Genomic DNA, 20,311 nt, shown 5'->3' on the forward strand with positions numbered 1-20,311 from the left:
TGCTGGTCTGGGTTATGATAGTGATTATGTGATGGCAGCGTTAACATTTGTCACAACGGTGCGTGGGCTTCGATGAGTCTCTTTTTTTTTTTTTTTTTTTCTTGCTATTGCCTTAAGAAGCCCTCTGGAAGTTCTCTCGCTGTATGGCACCACTGTGCAGCTGTGGGCGGATACTAAAAGGAGATAGCAAATTATGAGTAACCTTGATGCAAAACCCAGCTCGTTTTATTTTGGGTTCCAGGGAAGGATGCTCGGCTGTATGTGTTCAGACTCAGCGCACTGAGGAGAGGCCTGGAGGAGAGGCAGCTTGTCAGAAACAAGTGTGACAGCCGGGAGAATAAACTGGAGAAAACTAAAGGTATGTATACACGGCATGTACGCAGGATCACACACACAGACGCGCGCGTACATCGCCTTTAAAACGCAGCCCTGGTGTGATGCCAGCTGTCTGTGGTGAGGCGGTGAAGCTTGTTCTGCTTACAGCCACATGCATTGATCCTGCGGGGTTGGTGCCAGTGGAAATGGCCCGCCTCACCTACAGTACAGCACGTGTCCAATACACTGCCGTCTCTCTGTAAGCCCCTGTGACCTTTTGTTCCAGGCTGTCATTTGTACTCTATAAACACCCACCACGGCTCAGAGCTGAGGATAGTGGCAGCCATCAGGAACAAACTCCTCCTCATCACCAGGAAACAGCCACGCCTCGAGGGCTTCAGTGCCATCGCCGCAGGAGCAGAGTCGCCAGTGGAGGAGTTTCAGTATATACGGGTACGGCAGACTGAAGGAATAAAAAGTGAATGGAAGAAAGGAAGAGGGATGGGCATTTCCCTCTTGCTTCTGCAGCTTGTTCCCTAAAATAAGAAATTACCAAACATAATAATAATAAAAAATAAATAAAAAGAAGCCATCAGCAAGAAACCAGTAGAAAGTAAAAAAAAAAATCAGAAACTTATCTTATTTACATACATACATACATACATACATACATATAAAAAGATAGGAAAAACACAGAAAAAGAAGAGAAGTTAGAAATAACAATTCTAAAAAAAAAAAAAAAAAATCCCCGTTAAAAAAAGTGGAAAATTAAAAGCAACAAAATGAATTTTGTTCAGAAGGTGCCCACCCACAGTCTCCTGGGTATCAAAGAGTTAATATTTGCACAGTAAAAATGGCACAAACCTTTCAATTAAATTTTATGTAAAAATAAATAAATAAATGAATAAATCGTAATAAGTTCTGAACATTTTTGAGCTGCTTCACATCAAAGGAAGATGAGAGGTGTGCTCGTCTCTTTCACTTATTTTGTAATTTTCTCTTTTTGTTTCTGTGCTTATTTGTAAAGGGACAATGCACATCAATCAACATAAAAAAAAAAAACTGTGCTAGAATTAGCCAGAAATGGCTACTTTTCATCTGGACTGTCAGAGAGTTCATATATGTACTTATCTATTTAGCTACTTGTCTAAACATGTATATATGTCTGTATATCCTTGTAGATATACAGTATATAAGTGAAAAGCCTGTGTGTGTGTGCATTGTGTGTGTACTGACATTGCTGTGTACCATCCGCTTGGTAGGAGATCTGTCTGTGTGACCCTCCGGTGGTGATGGCGCTGGTGGACGGGCCGACGGGGGAGAACGACAACATGATCTGCGTGGCATACAAGCATCAGTTTGATCTGATCAATGAGAGCACTGGAGATGCCTATCGGCTACATCATGTAGACGCCAACAGGGTGAGGCACATCACGCACATGCACATACACCAGCCACATCGTTTTCTCAAACCCCTCCACCCCCACCCCCCCACCGCTCCATTTGCTTTCATGTGATATCTGTTGAAGCTGAACAGACCTGAGAGCTGCAACAGGCTCAGTTGGTTGCTTTATTTACCTTCTTATTACTACACTGCTTCGTTGAATCAACAGTCTCATTCACAGCCACCGCCTGGGGAGGAGGGGCAGGAGAAATGACCGGGCAGGCTGGAGGATGAACAGCTGTTCCAATAAACAATTTTAGTCCCGCTTTTGCCACATCTCCTTTAAAAAAAAAAAAAATTATGTTTTCTAACTAGGATAAATAATAGGTTGAATAGGAAATAAATCTTTTTTAAAAATGATACATATTATGAGTAAATGTAGCTTGAATGGTTCTTGATGAAATTATTTGTTAAAATGGCCTTGTGTAGTTGAAGGCTTCTCTTTTCGCCTGCAGGTAAACTTTGTCGCAGCCATTGATGTGTATGAAGATGGGGAGGCCGGCCTGCTACTGTGTTACAACTGTAAGCCTCTCTTTCTCTCTCGGACTCTTTCAGACGTTGTTATTTGAGTTGGGTCCCTGTCTCTAACATCAAATCTGAGCTTTCCTCTGCCCTTACGTCTTTGTGGAGTGAACCTCAAACCATAGACTGTCTGGGATAATAAGGGTCAGAGTTGGAGAGAGCATCAATGCTAGGCTTTGTGGTGCCTGTTTCTGTCTGCCTAACGGTACATACAGATCTCAGATTTAATTGAGCTTGAAATAAAATGCTGCGTCCAGTCCTTGTGCAGCATCACTCACAAAGAGAGCAGAGGTAAACAGAAGAAAACAATGTAAGCACCTCATTTCAAAGCAGAATGTGTCCTCTGTGCCCCTGTGCAGACATTTGCTACTATAAGAAAGTGTGCCCGTTCAACGGCTCCACCCCGATGATCCAGTCCAACACCTCCGACTTCCACTTCAGCTGGAACCAGATGCCCAAGGCTATCGGTAAGTTTCCATGGCAACAACGGGCCCCACCCTGCCCATGCTGCTGGCCTGGCCTGAGCCAGCTGTCTCCATGGTAACACCAAGGGTAGCCACAGGCAGCCATTGGACTAATGTGCTTGTTTGGGAGTGTGTGCGCGCAAATGTGTGTCCATGCTTGTGTATTTTTATTGCTTACGCAGAGAATAATGAAAGGAAGAAGACAAATGGCCACCTTAAAACCCGGCCACCTTAAAACCCAAACCTCTCCATTACAGCTTGTTGCCCTGTGTTGTTGCTGTGCATCCTGTAATGTGCAGGATGGGGGAATCACAGAGGAGAGACACCTTACTTTTATCGTTTGCTCTCGTTTTTGCAGTGTGCGCATTTCCTTACATTCTGGCCTTCACAACGGACTCCATTGAGATCCGGCTGGTAGTCAACGGCAACCTGGTTTACACAGCAGTGGTCCCGGAGCTACAGCTCACCGCCTCACGGGTCAGTATGATTGACAGCCACTGAGAGGGCTAATACAGTAATCAATATTATGCTTATGCGCTGCTTTCTTCCCCATAATTCATTATTTGTTCCATTGTGACAGGAGTACTTTCAGAAAAGTGCAACAAGGCCCCAGTCTGCCTGAAGTAGCTTTCTCAGCTCTCTCAATGCAATCAATCTTTATTACCCCAGTGGGAAATATGGCTGGCAATCAGCTTGGCTACATAGCAGCGATAATACGCCCATAATTCATACACAAAGATCATTTCAAATAGATAACAGTGCACCTGGCATATACCAAACACTTTCTCTTCCCTCCTCCTCCATATGTCCTTTCCTCTCTGCCTCTGCTCTGTTCTCCCCTGTGTCGTTCACCCTCTCCGTCTTGTTTCACTCCTTGCCTCTCACGCTTCTTCCTCCCATACACGCCTTCTTCATGTTTCTTGGTATTACTCCCCATTTGCCGTCTCGTCCCCTCACTCTCCTCTCTTTGTCCTTTTGTGCTCCATCCCAGTCGGACATCTATTTCGTTTCGTCGGCTCCGGTGAGTTCGGCCTCCAACTGCAGCTCCAGAGACACCAGCTCCCACAGTTCTCCTCAGACGCCCACCGGCTACGAGATGCCCGTGTTTCCTTCACCGCTCGGTGATGGTAAGCCCCGCGTAGCAGAAGTGCCCGAGGGTGCTGATGTCTGAATGAAACTACTTTATTTCAGCCACACGGCTTCACGTTTTCAAATGTTAAAGTTGCCTACAGACCTATTCGACTTTGTATCTTGGTCTTGGCCCAGATCTGGAGATTTATTTGCATATATTTGTCTCAGCAGCAGGTCTGTTGAAGCTGCAGACATTTTCCTCCAGGGTTAGGTGTTGCTGAATCTCTGCTAGTAGTCTCTATCTGGCCCAGTGTTTTTTTTTTTTGTTTTTTTTTTTTTGTGCAGCTCTTCCACACACCGGCATGGTCTCATGCTGCCATACCTTTAGGTCTCACAAAATACAAATAACCAAAAGGTGGACTGAACTAATCAGCCACACTAATCAGATCATGTCCCCACTAAGCCAGGTAAATTTTCTTTGTTTTGGCCATCTGTCCACACGTTTTCCCCCTACAAAAATTGGGCTTTTCAAAAACGCTCTCCAAGGTGTGTAAATCTGAACACCAGTCCTGTGTGGCGGTGCAGTGTTATGTTGTTGGTGAACAAATCAATTGTTTTGAAAGGCTCTTTGGTGTGAACGGCAGGAACTGAGTCATACTAGCTGAGAGCCGTAATGTTTTTTTGTTGTAGCTACTTGGTGACATCATTATGAACCCCAATGGAGTTCTGGGAAAAATATGCCCATACGGTTGACTTTAGGATTATAGCGGGGTGAGAGAGTTTTTGCTGCTGTCATAGGAGGACCAGTCACAGGAGTATCAGCATCAGGATTCAGAGGGACACCAAAGGCATTTTTAGGATAATAATAGTATTATTATTGATAATAATGATAATATATATAATATATGTTATGCTTTATCTGAAAACACTTGGTAGTGATTTCAGATGGTTCCCAAGTGCACTTACTTTACAGGTGAAACACAACAGAGCATTCAGGAGAGGAAAAAAGACAAGACTATAAAACAAGAACCTCTGTGCCTGTAAGACTGATCATATTTCAGCAGCATAGGCACAATCTTTTATGAGCCCATATGGCTTAAAACTCTTAGAATTGAGCAACATACTTTAAATGAATAAATGAAAGAATATAAGAGAACAAATACCTTATAAAGTTATAAATAAATTTGGCTAAATGGCTAAAAGTGAAATAATTACTGTGAAGAAAAGCTCCTTAAAAGATTCAGCACCTTAATTTTGGTGCCAGATCAGTTGTATGTCAGTCACCCCGCAGCCTCAGAGTGAAGAGCCGGCCTTTTGAATGGCTCTCACAAAAAGGAACTGAGCTCTAAGAGTCAGTTCCCATCAAAGAACCGAAATTCCCATCACTGTTGCTGCGTGGATGGTGCAAACGGGACCCTTTTGAAAACCATGATGTAGTTTTGTCAGTTGATCTAGGGCATAGTCAGGCTCGATAGGGGACTTACAGTGTTTGGGGGCGTTACAGTGTGGATGGTGGACCTTTTGGAAAAAAGTCTAGAAATGCTAGTGAAGATTTAAGTGTGGTGTGGATGGAACAGCAGATTTACCCAGCTTAGAGCGGCTCAAGTGTCCTGAGAGGCGGGGACTACTTTTCAGGATGACTGAGGATCAATGGCTCCCTCCTTCAGCCCTCTAGCCCCACTCTCACTCCAAGCTTTCATCCTGCTTTGTGTCACCATTAGCTGCCAGGAAGGAAACCTGTTCCCCTACTTTTAGTTCCTCTGGACTGATACCACTCTCTGAAACTGGGCATGAGTATGGGGTACAGCAGGAAATGGAGATGTAGCAGACGTTTGTCATGCAGCCAGCAGACTGATGGATGAAGGTGGAGGCAACTCCTCAGTGAGTCTGCTTGAGCCTGACTTCTGTCTCATCATTGAGCACATCTATGCATTTCTAGCAGCTGCAGTGACGGACAAAGCAGGAGGAAAACATGTAGTCCTCCAAATAAAATGTCCTCGTATTAGTCACTGGGTGTGTAGCTCCTGCCGCGCTGTCAAGGCTGCCTCCTCTTCCTCCTCAGGGGAGCTGATATTTACAGGTTCCATTAAGGCTAACAGGGTGGAAGTTTTGGCTGTCGCTGCAGCAATTAGCTGAGGATGGGCTTTATGCTTTTAGGCTGGTCGGGGTAATCATTTCTTTGGATTGGATTCTCCTTTTCCTCTCAGTCCTGTTTATCTCTTCATGTTGGTGTATTAGAGCTCCGGCCCACACGATCCTGTAGATCTATGGGAGAAGCCACAGTTAAATCACTGTTTTGTATGTGTGTTGCGTGCGTGTTTGTCTGCAATGCACGTTTTTGTTTTGTATAATCCTCTTCTTCGTCCCTGGTTCAGATTCTATACGGATCCCCTATGGTACCAAGCTTTCCCTGTACATGTCTAAGGATGCCGAAGGTACTGCAGGAATCTCCCGCAACTCTTCCTCAATTCATGATATGCTCATATGCTGCCCCGACTAACATGCACGTGCTCCCAGAGTGTATCACCCTTTTCTGTTCCAAGGCGGCATGTTGACTTGAACGTTGGTTGAATGTTAAGTGAACATCATGTCTTCCCCATCCCCCTTCTGACTTACTAGCTAAAAAGGATAGGAAGAGAGGGAACGCAAAGCGGTGACGCACAAAGAATAAAAGAGGAGAAGATCCACTGATTTTTTTTTTTTTTTAAAGAGTGTTAAAATTACAGGGGAGAGGATGAGATGCAGAGAAGGCATGCATGAGAAACGGGAGCATGTGTGCGAGCGAGAGGTTGAGAGTGACAAAGGGAGGGGAGAAAAAGAGGGGAAGGAGAAGACACGTCTGCCGCAGCATGATTTACAGATTGCACTGTCGCCATGGAGACTTTTGTCAGCCCCCTCTTCGATCCAAAGTGGTAGTCCAAACAGAGGTGCCACAATCTGGCGGGTGGACAACAGAGGGTGGTGGTGGTGGTGGTGGGTGTGTGGGGGGGGGTGTCACTGAAGGAGAGGGGAGGAAGGTGCGCTGACAAAAATCCCATCCTTTAACCGCCTGTACGCCTGCTGTATCTGCTCCTCGGGGAGGGTTTCATTTGGTGTAATTGCATCAGTAATGTGAACAAGATGCTGTTACTGATGTGGCTGCTTGCCGCTACCAACCTCCACTGGCACACACACACTCACACACACACACACACACACTCACACACACACACACACCACACCAAAGACCTGTGGCAAATCAGCTCTCAGCTCCGGACAATCCATGAACAAGTCCCAAAATCTCAATAATGTTCAAATTCTGCCAGTGAGATGGAGTGTGACACTTCCCCTGGTCCAGACCCACAGATGGAATATATTGATCTCTCTTGACTATATATTCCAGATGATTGCATGCTGTTTTTTTTTTTTTTTTTTTTTTTTTTTTTTTATCACATTTGGATTACATGCCATTAGTTTGACAGCCCGGGTGCAAGGGAGAGACACTATCAACCGTAACACAGTGTACCTGTCAAATATCGGCTGTGAGCCTCGGTTTTTTCTTCTTCTTCTTCTTCTTCTTTGTGCCTTTTAACTCACCTCTGACACACTGACATTTTACCTAGACGGTCCTTTTTTTTTTCTTTTTTTTTTGCAGTCTGGCCTCCACATTGATTCAATCACATCCATGTTTCTATTCCAACCTGTCTGAATGGAGCAGAGCATAGCTGTTGAGTTGCAATACTGCTCCCTGATGGCGAAATTGGGCACTGCAGGTTGGCGCGGTACAGTTTTTCATGTAGATAGCGCTGTCAGAAAAGAAAGTCCAAGTATTCATTTAATTTGCTCCCAAAATGATTTGAGCAGTGTATGATGAATACGAGATGGTCTGCCAAAATTGGCTGATACTGTGCACAGTCATATATCGTAATCCACGGAGTTACTGATGATGAATCCCGACTCTTGGTAATGGTGAGGTAATATTATGAGTGTGTCTGTGTGAGTGCTGGTTCACATGCTGTCTGCCAGCAAAACAGCCTGGACAGGAAGTTGTCATGATCCCTTAAGCCAGGTGTTTCATGTGTTTCATTGTAAGTGCCACGCCTACCCTCTCCATCTGATTTATGTCTCTTTACCTGTCATCCCCTTTTCCTTCCTTGCCTTTTATCTTGTTTCATGTCCTTACCTCTCTATTGTCATCCGCCTCGTCCGATTTTTCTTCTTTTTCCTTTACACCCGTCTTTACCGCCCCACCCCCTACTCCCCACTCGCTTTTCGCCATCCTGCTCCTCTTCTGTATACAAATTCCCAGGTGAATCAGCCTGTAAGCACATCTTCAAGATCCCACTGAGTAACCTGGTGGGCCGCAGCATCGAAAGGCCCCTCAAGTCGCCTCTGGTCAACAAAGTGCTGACGACCCCGGCCCCGGTCATGGTGTCCCCCGCGCCCCTCATCTCCGCCACGCACTCTCTCTCTCTGTCCCGCATGGAGATCAAAGAGATAGCAAGCCGCACCCGGAAAGAGCTGCTTGGTAAAAGAACGACACGGCAAATATTACCCAATACCCACAATGTGTTGAATCATTTTATTAACGACGCTCCATGAGAAAACTGGTACTAGTGTCAGCATTTGTTTAACAAACACTGGGTTTGCCTAAAGAGCTTGTGAGATATATTTTTTTCTGATGTGCCCCAGCGTTACAATGTTGAATAGGTGCGCCTTGGATTGGAAAAGGTGAAGAAACCCTGTTCTAAACTGAGAAAATTAGTTTTTGTTTTGCCCTCAGGGATGACTCTGCCATTTACCAGTCATTATCGCCATCTAGTGGCAAGGAGTGAAAATGCATTTTACACCATTAGTGTCTTTATTTATACTCTACATGTTGTTATTGGCTGTACAAATGAGCATCTTAAAATAATAAAAAAATAGTAAATGAATAAAAATACACATGGAAAAACTTAATAGGTGTACTAGGAACAACAGAGATGCAATATTAACATACTTACAACAGACTGAACTTATAAACCTGCTACCATACCTGGCAAACGTGAGCTTTTAAAACGTAACTTTAGATGCTGTTTTGCTGTTGCAAAATCATGGACCCTCGTTATTCCACTGGATCAGAGATGGCTAGCGTTTTTGGAATAGACATTTACCACAAAGGCCCCCAAGTAAAACTTTCTTTGTCAGGGATTTGTCAGGGGATATCATACATTATGGGTGAAGCACCCCTTTAATTTTATGATAGGTGGAGGGGCGCAGTTGTTCAAAAATTTGTGAATGTTTTATTGACTGAAATTTTTATGCCCACCGGGGAAGCGCGAGGTCATCGTTAAAGATGCTGTTTTGATCACATGGTATCAAGTTAACTTACAGTCATTCTCTTATATCAAAGAAACTGTGCCCCAGGGTGAAAAAGTACAATTTAGTGGCCACCTGTTTGCGCTTACACTGCATCTGCTGAGAGCTGCTGTCATGTGCTCACTGAGCAGGCCTGACAGAGGAGCCGAGTGGGAAGTCGGACAGTGGCACCGTCAAGCAGAGGAAGATGAGCAAGAAGAACACGGAGGAAGAGCCCAAAGCACGAGCACTGACGTCTACAAACAGCGACAGGTAAGAGACAGCAGCCTGATCACATCATCGTCATCATCATCATCGTCGTCGTCGTCAGTTTGAGGTACGCTCAGCGGTCTGTTGTTTGAGGAGGAACCGTGTGTTTCTGTCCACGGCAGGTTAGCCTCAGAGTCCGCCGACACCGACCTGGACGTGCAGGGGCATTGTCTGTCCGGCTCAGAGGTGGAGCCGGAGAAGGTGGTGCTGCAGGCGGAGAGCCCGGCCCTCGCCAGCGCATTCGCCCTCACCACGTCATTCGAGGAAGACGTCCTGGACCTAAAGTGAAGACAATCCCATCATGCACTTCTTCTTTGCCCTCCTTCTCCTGTTCTGTCGTTGTCATCATTTTGGTTTGGTTTTGCTTTTTTAAAATGTTTTCTTTCAGGTTGTTATTGTTGAACTCTTTTTGTTGGTTTCTTTTTGTTTATGGCTCCGTTCATCAGACGTGGTGGGTGCAGCTGGAGTGTGAAGATGTGTGTGTGTGTGTGTGAGTGTGTGTATGTTTCGTAAGTAGTCCCTCAGCCGCTGTGTGTTGGGTGTTTATGTTGCCCTGCAGCGAATAACCCAAAGAGGCTACGAGGTTATGTAAGATGGTTTATCCTGAGTTCCACGACACCCTGGAGATAATGTTTATGGTTTCCTCCCAAACCAAAAACTGAATGTAAATCTGCGCACCAAGGCACGACAAAACTCTGTGTTCACGATGCCCTCTTGAAGTATGTGTTGTATATTATGTGATTATTTCCAATCCACTTTCAAATGTTGTATGATATGCATATGTATGTGTACATCTGTTTATACATGAAAATGCATACACAGCGACAGACGTATGCCTGTCACGCCTGTAATGCAAATTTATAGATATATTATATAAAAAAAAAACACATTTAATTCCCATATTTAGTAAAAGTATAATGTTTTATGCTCTCTCCGCGTATTAGTCCTTATTATTCTCCTTGATCACGGTATACAGGTAGACAGGGCTGGAGGTGAAGTCTCCCACAAGTGCCATTTCCCAGCATCCTCCACTGAACCACACCGTATGCTGGCGTCTGACAGTAGATATTAACTAACCATGGCGACCCAGAGCTACAGCATAATTTCCCATCATGGAGGCACTTCTCTGCCACACGCACTAAACATCTTGCCCATAAAAATGAGCGTATCTTAAATCTGCATGACTTGCCTTTGCTACGTGTTGTGTCTTTTGCGCTGAAAAAAAGCATCTTCGGAAAACCCACCCGGGGGGTCTGCGTCACCTTACCACAGCTAGCGGCGTGAGGCAGACCACAAGCTGAGACGGACGCTGAGAGGTCAGTAAACTTTACGTCACGTGGGACGGCACGAGGCACCACAGTGGCTCTCTGCATCTCAAAGGGCCGTGAGGATCTTAGTACTGTAAACTGAAAAACTAACATGACAAACATTGGGAGTTTACATGAAAAAACAGCAAGATTTTGTGAACAAACTAAAACTTTTAACTAAAACTATCTTGTCTACTTGTAAAACGAAATAAATAAAATCAGTATATACGTGAACTGCTTTTAGTTTTCGTCTTTTTGTTGATGTGCAGGGCGACGGAGATAATAACAAGGCTACTTTTTTTTTAGTTAGTGCAAGTTAGGCAAGTTAGTGGAGGATGTACTTGAAATCATCATGTAAATAAATGGAAAAAGAGGGTAGGATTTACTGTCTGTGCTGCACACATGCAAAATGCCTGGTCAGAGCTTGTGTTACGACACATTTAACAAATTTAACCAGACACTTAAGATCAAAACACTACCGAACCCACTCTGATGAGGAAATAATAACTAAACAAATAAAATGCAAAATTAAAACTGCATAAAAAAAACAATAATAGCCCTTGTGCAATGTTTAACACTCACTAGGACCAACCACACTAAAGATGAATCAGCTCTCTTTATTGTAAGTTGTTTTGGGTTGAAGCATCGTTTAAAGGGAAAGAGAAAGGATTTGAAGATTTTTTTGGCCTTTTATGTTTTGGTCCCTTTAAGCACAGTAGGAGCAAAAAAAAATAATAATTACAGCTTATGTTAATGGCTCAATTTATTTTTCTGTCACTTTGACAAGTGTTACAAAGTGATAAGAAAATTTTAAAAAACAGAAATTGTAAAATTCCAGTTAAGAAAATATATGCAAGGAAGCAAAAAAAAAAAAGTAAAAAAAAAAGATAATTTACATTTATGGTTAATTTTCTGCCACTGTCAAAAGTGTTACAAAGTGATAAAAGTTTAAAAAAATGTAAAATGCCAATGAAGAAAAAATATATAGGGTTGAAGAAGAGTACAGTGAGAATGTAATAGGTAAAAACAAATGATTCAAAAGTCTGCCTGTGGAATTATATTTTAATCCGTGATCTAACAGTGACAGACGTCCCAGCCTAAGCTCATAATGTGAAGTGTTTAAAAGCTTAGAGCCTCCCAGTCCTGGCCCTGTGGACCCGCAGCCCTTGCCGCTTTCTTCTTTATTTTGCAGCAAAGTCCCTGTTGGCTCCCGTTCTGGCCACCTAATCTCTAAGGCACTTATTTACAGCTTTGATGCCAGGTGACAGCGATTAACTGCAATTACCTATCTGCGAGGAGAGAAAACCAGCAGGACCCTGGAGGCCTCGGGGCCAAAAATGGGAAGCAGTGGCTCAGGGGCACAGATGGTCCGCGGAAATTTTGGTCTTAAATAAATGTAGACAGGAAATGATGAGGAGTGCAGTCACCGAGGATCACCACAGAGTACCGGATATTTGATACTGCTTGTCCATATTTTTGTTAAATCAGTCAGTCTGAATCAAACAGTGTGTATGAGAGTAGCGGGTCAGTGAAAACACAACCAGATGAGGGATGTTAACCTAAAACTGTGAGAGCAGTGGTTCTGACAGTGCTAATTAGGGTACGAGAGCGCCTCTGTGTGGTGGTTCCACAACATAGCAGCCCTCAGATCTTGCATGAGCTCTTGCTGTGCCTCCTCTCCCATGTGACTGTCCTCTTGTTTTCCTCTGCACTTGCTTGTCTCAGTGTGAACCCCCTTCAACACTATTTTGCAACGCGGGAAAAAAAAAAGATAAAAAGGTAGTGGGGTAAGAAGAATGGGGGTAGGGGGCGTTTTTTTTTTGTTTGTTTTTTTTAACAAAGATATTACTGTTTATTTACATACTGTTTATTATTCCCAGTGAGTGTGGGGTGCCTGGCATTTACAGTTTGTAATACTGCTTCTGTCACCAATGTCATCGTTCCCGTTCCTCTCTCCTTTATTTCTCGTCTGTTTCTACCTCCCCTTGGCATTTTCAGTGTTTTTTGTTTTGTTTTTTTGTTTGTTTTGTTTTGTTTTGTTTTGTATCTGAATCAATATTTACTGTTTGGACTGTTGCTGAACCTCTGTGATATGAAAATGAAAGAAAAAAATAACAAAAAAAACACCAAGTGTCTTAAAATATTGTATCGCCATCGTTTTTAATGCCAAGTACTACTTGTAAATGTTTGTGTATCAAATGTGGCCTCAAATGAAACTGAACTATATTATTATTATTATTATTATTATTATTATTATTATTTGAGCAATTACTTTAAAGAAGTGCTGTAGACCACTGCTGTGAAAGTAGTCAATTCTGTTCATTGATATGTAATAAATATTTATGGAATTTGAATTCATTGGCTTAATTATTTTTTGAATCATGTGAAATATTGCGCTAATTACATGTTAGAGATTGATGAACCTAGCAGGTGAGGTTGAAAGCTATCATCATAATCCAAGATAAACAGACATGCATGAATTAATTTTTGAATAATGTATCTCAGGTGTGAATGTTAAAGGACCATACTAGCAATCTCCATTTTTAGCATAATATCTACAAAATGTATGTAGCCTACCTCACGTTTCTTCTAATCTTTTCCCAAAGCAAGTAGTGGTATTTTAGAATTCCAGCATAATTTTTCTCACCTTTAATCCAGCCGTTGCTTTCCATTTATTCCACTATGATATGAAAATGAACTTTGAAAGACTTCGACCTTTCTTCACACCGGTACTCCATCACCGTAATAAAGTCGTCCACATCAGTTTTCCTAAAAGCGGCAGCACTGTTGTGTTTTGGCGACATGAAAATGGGCGGAGTGAAACGCTCCCTCCGCCAGGGAAAATAGTCCCCAGGGAATCATTTGCTTTACACAGCAAATTATCAGTTCTGTGGTTTATGAACAGTGACGACTTTATTAGCCACAGAAGCAGAACAATATAAGGTGGTTGTTTCAACCAAAAATTCATATTTGAAAGTGGAGAGATTTTGATTATATGCTGTGGAATCTTTAGTGCCCCCACGTGATTTGCAAAATGGTTTATTGCGATGTAGAATGTGAATAAATTGTAGTAATGGGCCAAACATTCAAAATCACTGGTGTGGTCCTTTAACAGGCTTGTTGTTGTCTGAGCACATCTGGTTACAAGAACTGCAACAAAAGTTATAAATGTGTGTGTGTGTGTGTGTGTGTGTGTGTGTGTGTGTGTGTGTGTTTGTGTGTGTGTGTGTGTGTGTGTGTGTGTGTGTGTGATAGACAGAGAAAGAGAAAGATATAGTGGTGCCACACTCATGCAAGATGTGAGTTGACCCTGAGTTAACTCTCAGCCTCCTGATCATTGGCCGCTCTCCTTGGAGCCTCTCATTTTCACTAAGGCACACCTTTTAAGGACCACATGAAAACATAAACACACACCCACATGTGCTCACACATACGCAAGCATGCAAACCTTTTCACTGTTATCAGGTCAGGCTGTCAGATGCAGAGCTGGCCGCCTTCCTCGGGGGCTGCCTCCAGTGGATCTTACTGTAATTATTTAAAATGCTGTATTTATTCAAAGTTAAACACAGCACTGAAAGCCATTAAATTTCCATGTTTTTCCATGTGCTACTCTCTTTTATGAAGCAGTAGGAGTGAGCTTATCCCCTTTGAGTGATTGTTCCCTTAGAAGGTCTTATGCAACAGTCTCCTGAAGGGGTGGGCCATGGGCAAAAACAACAATGTGGTCGTCTTAAAAAGGACCGAACCTATTATCTAATCTGGCACACTCGGAAACCTGACTAAACAGCATTTCCATAAAAAATGAAAGTCCTCGATGTGCACACAGTGAAAATGGCTGTTGCTCAACTCGTGTAATCACATTGTGGCGTGCGATTTGTGTGTGTGACTCAGCTCGGTTGTGAGTTCTTCCCATCAAAGCTGAAGATCGGTGTGGCCGGGAAAGGAAAGGTGAGGAGGAAGGAGGACACGGCCCTTTTTTCCTGCACACATGCCCTGAAGGTACAGGCAGGTCCAGGCCGAGCTACATCATTGACACACAGACAGCAGGATATTTACAAGCCGGACACGCCCAAAATGCTAAAATACCACATGTCAACAGCACTGCACTGGATCCACATCCCACTTTATTTCTAACGCTCTGTCTTTCAAAGTGAAGGATTAGCCGGTAAATGAACTCCTCCCATGCTGTGAAGACTCTGTTATGTGTGGTCATGTTTCGCTCATTTCAAAATCATGTTGAGCAGCGGATATTACCTTAAAAATTCCCACAATCATGAAACACTGAAGCTTTCCAATCCCAAGTTTAGTCATCGCTTCAGGGAAAATCACTGGGAATGGTAATCATCTTCCAGCTTATAAAAAATTTTCCTCATTAGCAGACAAAAAAAAAAAAAAAAAAAAGTCAGAGGAGTGTTTTCATTTAATGAGAAACATCTTGGTGGAGCATGAGTAAACATTCACTACAGAGAAAAATCATCTTTCAATCAGACAAAATCAGATCCTGCATTTCTGCACTTCCAAAGATAAAATACATTGATCACCGCACTGTAGTTATGTTGTTATTTGCTTTTTGGAAATGGTCGACGTATGGCCCACATATAAACATGCATGGAGGTACGACTGTATGCATGACTGAGTGCTCTGCTGTCTGTCTGCCTCCGCTATATTTCCATGTTTCTGCCTTTGTTCAGCCTCCCTCAGGATATTTCAGTGGACACAGTGCAGCCCAAGGACTTACATAATAGACTGAGGAATGCTGGAGCTTTGCCATGAGCTCCTGGATCATCTCGCTCTCTCTCGCTTGTTCACACACACATAAAGTTGGGGCCCTCTCCTCTCACCAGAACACACTGTCTCTCCATGATTCAGGCCGAGTCAACAGTGAAGTCTCTGTGCTAAGAAACAACCAAATCAGTGAATAACAGACATGATTCACATGCAAGTAATATCTGCCAGACATGTTGAGTGTAAAAATCTTTTATTGCCAAATAAAACTTATCCAGGCTTTGCCCCAGCACAGACAAATATATCCCCTCATACATTCAATGAAATAAGTTAATGCAACACAAATCGCCTCATGATCGACTGTCCAACACACAACGGCACTGCAGAGCAACAACAAGGACAAACTGGTGGTCAGTTTCACCTCTTTCACAATTTTCATCTTCCATGTTCTCTCGAGGTTGTTCCCAGGCATTTGTTTCTTGGTCCAAAAAATTGTTTCACCAAAAACAGCACAGCTCCACTGGGTGTTATAAAGCTCTGCTGCATGTAGCACTGAACACCATCATCGGGCAAACACACGTTACCACAACATAACCTAACAGATGAAATTTAAAGGAACAGTCCAACATTATGGGCAAAATACCCATTTTCGGACTTATCCAGGAGACTGAGACAAGATGTTCAATACCATTTCACCTCTGAAACACATGTACTGGATTAAAAAGAAAAAAGAGAGAGAGAGAGAGAGAGAGAGAGAGAGAGAGAGAAAGAGAGATTTAGTTGTTGTTGGCAGTTGTTCAGTTGTTCTAGTTAGATAGTGAAACTACAACTGCTAGAATTCAGGTGTCCTATCTTTCCATCTGGCCCAGTGATCCACACGCCACTGAAAATAAAGCTAGATCCAGCATAAAATAACTTTCCCCCAAAAGGACTCTCCTTTTTTTTTTTTTTTTTTTTTTTTTTTTAATTCCAAGTCATGGAATTTGCAGTACATTGTGTAAATAAGACAGCTTCAGAGTTGCTGTAAGGTTTATTTTTTCACTTTGACGGAGCTAGGCTAATGACTCCCATAGACTTCAAGTCTTTATGCTAAGCTAACATAGAAATGCTACAAATAGGAACTGAATCGCTGGACGAACAGAGGTGAAAATGGTATCGAACATCTTGTCTCAGTCTGGTTAAGACAGAAAAGGGGTATTTCGCCCAAAACCTGGAGTAGTCCTTTAAATGTAAGAAAGCAGGAAAACCTTCTGAGGACACAAAGGGATAACAGTGAGGTCTCTTGTGTAGTCGTTCATCCACATGAAGGTCGGTCTGTGCTGTGTAAACACTACAATGAGGGATCCGTATACAGTACTGGACAATGTGTTATAACGCGGAATAAACTGAAGTTTGTCCATCAATCATTCTTGATTCCATCAGGCTGTTTCACCAAGAGCAGATAAAGATAAAGACAAACAACAACCTTCATTTGCATTTCAAATACAAGTACAGTGCGTGATAACACCGCTCTTCACTTCAAAATAAGCTCCTCAGACAAACAGGAAGGAACTCTCACATTTTAACTTTGTAAATAAAATGATTTAAAAAATAAAATAAAATACTGCTGATATTTCACAAACCCAGCATTGCTGCAAGCACACACACCATGTATTGCACACTAACTGAAGCATCTTATCTTTCCTATCCTGTCTTCAAACAAGCCTATCAGGTATTCTCCTCCCCTTTCTACTGATATATATCACAAATTATAACCGACACCTAGTGAGTGAGAACAGCACACACATCCGGTCCCTGGCTGGGGGATGTTAGGCATATGTGATGACTGAAAATAGGACCTGCAGCGCCATGGAGGCACAGGGCATCTGTCCAATCGTGTAGGCCACAGAGCGGGTGGGCGCACGCAGGGCCAGCAGGTAGGCCACGGTGTGCACCACACGAGCCACGAAGACGATGAAGAAGTGAAGACGGGCCACAAACAGCGAAGGGCCGGTGAGGGAGTACACGGCACCCAAAAACAGGAAAGGCAGGATGTTCTCCAGGTCATTGCGGTGGGCTCTAGATGAGAAATTATGAGTTAATACACAACAGTGTCAGTTTAACACACACCATGCACAGCATTTACCAGTGGCTTTATCATGCCATCAAATGATGTCATGAAGAAGGCTGGAAGTCCTAAAACACTGATATCATGTTGAACATATCAGTGTGTGTGTGTTATCTCACTGCAGAATAGTTTGACCTTTGACTTAATCTGAATGATGCAATGTTGATTTCTGGAAAACAGAATAAAGAGTCCTTTAACATTGTTTAAGCCCATAAAATTCATGAACCACTAACTATGTCCGCACTTATCACACTTCCTGTCAGAGCACAATGCCTCTGAATAATATTATTTCGGGAAACCTGCCCTGGCACAGAAAAGCCAGAGGAGAAGTTGGTTCAAAAGGGAATTTGTTCCCACTCACAACTGGAGCCCCTAATAGTCTTTGTACAAGGGAAGCGGGAAAGACTGGAAACTTTTTTTACTGGTTGGAAAAAAAAAACACATCTGCTTTTTCAAGCTTCACAGATCATTTCCTGACATGTTTAAACAGAGCAGCCAAACTCCCCCTAGGCTGTCAACTAAAAAAAAAAAAAAAAAGAACATCAATAGCAAAGTTCTAGCCTACGTGAATGCCCTTCAACTTGATATTTCCATTCACAGACTTTTCTACAGCAAATTGCACCTACAGAATGTAAATATTCCCAGGATGCAGAACACCATCATAGAAAACTCAGCCTACCCGTGGACCTTCACTCACCAGCGACTGCAAACTATTGGTGATTTCACCATTCCTCCAAACTTTTTTTTCTGACCACCTTTTCATGACAGTACCCTGCCCTGTATGGTATTTATTTATTTATTTTAATTTTTAATTTACTTTAATTAGAAATAAAAAATAATAATAATAATTAGAAATGTAATTGAATTATTTTAATTTAATTTAAAATAAAAAAAAAATACATACATACAAATAAATTTAACTCATGCAAATTTATGGCTCAAATTGGATTTTAAGACGTGGCATTTTATTCATGGTCCAGATCTCCAAATGCCCCTCACCTTCGGCAGCGCTCCACGTCTGGGTCCTCTTTGTGGTACTGCACACCCCCGCGTCTCATTGCGTCCTCTGGGTTGGCAAAGGCCTTTCACAGCGACAGAAACACACACATTTTAACTCAGTTGAGGCGCAAACTCTTACGGGGCGCTCATTATTGATGCCTGCCGTCCCGCAGGAAACTCACCTTCTTCCGCAGCCTCACTTGTCCCGTTATGATCGCCACAGCGTACATCTTCACCACAAGAAGCACTCCATAGAAAACAAAACAGGAGAAAACCTCGTTGACTATCATGGTTGTTTTCTTGCTTTATCCTCCAAAGTGAAGTATGGTCAAATAAAAGTCCCGCTGGTTTCGGGGTTGGTTCCTGCGCGCCGCTGCGCTCCGAGTGGAACCGGGGCGAGTTTTGTACCGTCGCTCGTGTGCCCACCCCCTCACCCCCAATTATGACAGAGGAAAGGCATTTTCATTTATGCAATTTCATAATCGTGTGTAACCTTGAGTTACAGTAGCCTATAATCACCTTGGCACGCTTAGGTTTGTCTGATGTGGGGAAGCTCCTGCAGCAGCTTCTTATTCCCTCGGGGCGCAAAGATCACTGACGGCGTGCTGCTCATACCAAACCTGGCTCGAAAAACTCTGGAAAACACTGTAATTACAGGGAGAGAGGGGGGACTGGCTGCAGGCTTCACGTACGAACACATGCAAGTGTATTCTGTTCATACTGCAACATAAAGAATGCAGCTTCCCGCTCGAGAAAGAAAAACACATAAAAAGTGGTTGCCAAAGGGTGCTTGGGAGGTTCAACCTCAAAAATAAATAATAAATAAATAAATAAATATTTTACTACTACTACTACTACTACTACTACTACTACTACTAATAATAATAATAATAATAATAATAATAAATAAATAAATAAATAAAAACAGACAAATAAATAAATGGAAAATAAAAAATGAAGAAATTACTTTAAATAATAATAATAATAATAATAATAATAATAGTTGCTATTTCATCTGTTGTGGTAATATTTGTTTTATTATTAGGAGTAGTAGTAGTAGTGGCAGTAGTAGTAGTACTTATTATTAGTATTGATGTTATTATAATAATTATAATAAAAACTAAGGAATAACTTACTTCATGTTAAAGATGAGATGTGTATTCATCCTGTTCATCCTCACTTTCATTATGGCCAGTTATGTCAATCACTTAAAAATTATCTAACAATAAAAATATTTGCAGATGGGGCTCAACTGGTAAAAATTCTTATCAATTGCTAATTCAGTGTGCATCAATCTGGGTGAAGCCAGCATGACGTTTCTCATCATGCGCTGGTGCTCTTACGCAGAAAGGATTTTCAAATGCCACAGCTAGCAAAATATGGGTTGTGTGGTTCGATACAAAACAAAGAAAATTTCCACGAGTTTAGATTTCCATGATGCTGTGTTCCAACTCAGACGTGCTGCTCAACACTATCGTCAAGATGAATTGTTGCAGTCTAACATAACAACTCGTTGATGATAGTGTTGTCTTTGGGTGATTGATTGTTCGTCTGCACTCACAGCTTCCATGCTGTGTTGAAAACAGTTACCACCCACCTGGGATGTGAGTCCACAAAGTGTCTTGAATGTTAAACCCCTACAAAAAAAAAAAGGATAGTTAAATGAAATCCACATTTAAGAAAAAGAACAAAACACTGCCTCATCATCCACATCCTTTATTTCCATTCACAATCAACACTGCAAACAAATTTGTGTAATTCAAGTGTATTC

The 20,311-nt window shown here is 42.4% G+C and overlaps 2 protein-coding genes across 6 annotated transcripts in view; one reads left to right on the plus strand and one right to left on the minus strand.

The window, feature by feature from the left end:
* garnl3 (GTPase activating Rap/RanGAP domain like 3) overlaps positions 1-11,631 on the plus strand; it is a 75,159-nt gene extending 63,528 nt beyond the window's left edge. For 3 of the 5 annotated variants that reach the window (XM_030065883.1, XM_030065884.1, XM_030065885.1), the window contains exons 21-31: positions 242-358; positions 602-768; positions 1,578-1,736; positions 2,215-2,281; positions 2,641-2,748; positions 3,104-3,222; positions 3,737-3,872; positions 6,192-6,251; positions 8,105-8,323; positions 9,285-9,405; positions 9,525-11,631. In XM_030065883.1, the coding sequence (XP_029921743.1) occupies positions 242-358; positions 602-768; positions 1,578-1,736; positions 2,215-2,281; positions 2,641-2,748; positions 3,104-3,222; positions 3,737-3,872; positions 6,192-6,251; positions 8,105-8,323; positions 9,285-9,405; positions 9,525-9,690 (1,439 nt within the window). In that variant the 3' untranslated portion in view covers positions 9,691-11,631. The remainder of the gene's footprint in view (positions 1-241; positions 359-601; positions 769-1,577; positions 1,737-2,214; positions 2,282-2,640; positions 2,749-3,103; positions 3,223-3,736; positions 3,873-6,191; positions 6,252-8,104; positions 8,324-9,284; positions 9,406-9,524) is intronic. The other 2 variants (XM_030065886.1, XM_030065887.1) reach the window with 1 other exon arrangement.
* Positions 11,632-15,670: 4,039 nt separating this feature from the next.
* ptges (prostaglandin E synthase) lies at positions 15,671-19,185 on the minus strand. Its single transcript, XM_030065353.1, has 3 exons — positions 18,723-19,185; positions 18,541-18,623; positions 15,671-17,492 (listed from the first exon to the last, which is right to left on the minus strand). Exons 1-3 carry the CDS (start codon positions 18,828-18,830, stop codon positions 17,243-17,245), a joined length of 441 nt encoding a protein of 146 aa, XP_029921213.1. The 5' UTR covers positions 18,831-19,185; the 3' UTR covers positions 15,671-17,242.
* Between the last annotated feature and the right edge of the window lie 1,126 nt (positions 19,186-20,311).

The sequence above is a fragment of the Myripristis murdjan genome, chromosome 12 (assembly GCF_902150065.1).
Source record: "Myripristis murdjan chromosome 12, fMyrMur1.1, whole genome shotgun sequence".
Lineage (NCBI taxonomy): Eukaryota > Metazoa > Chordata > Actinopteri > Holocentriformes > Holocentridae > Myripristis > Myripristis murdjan.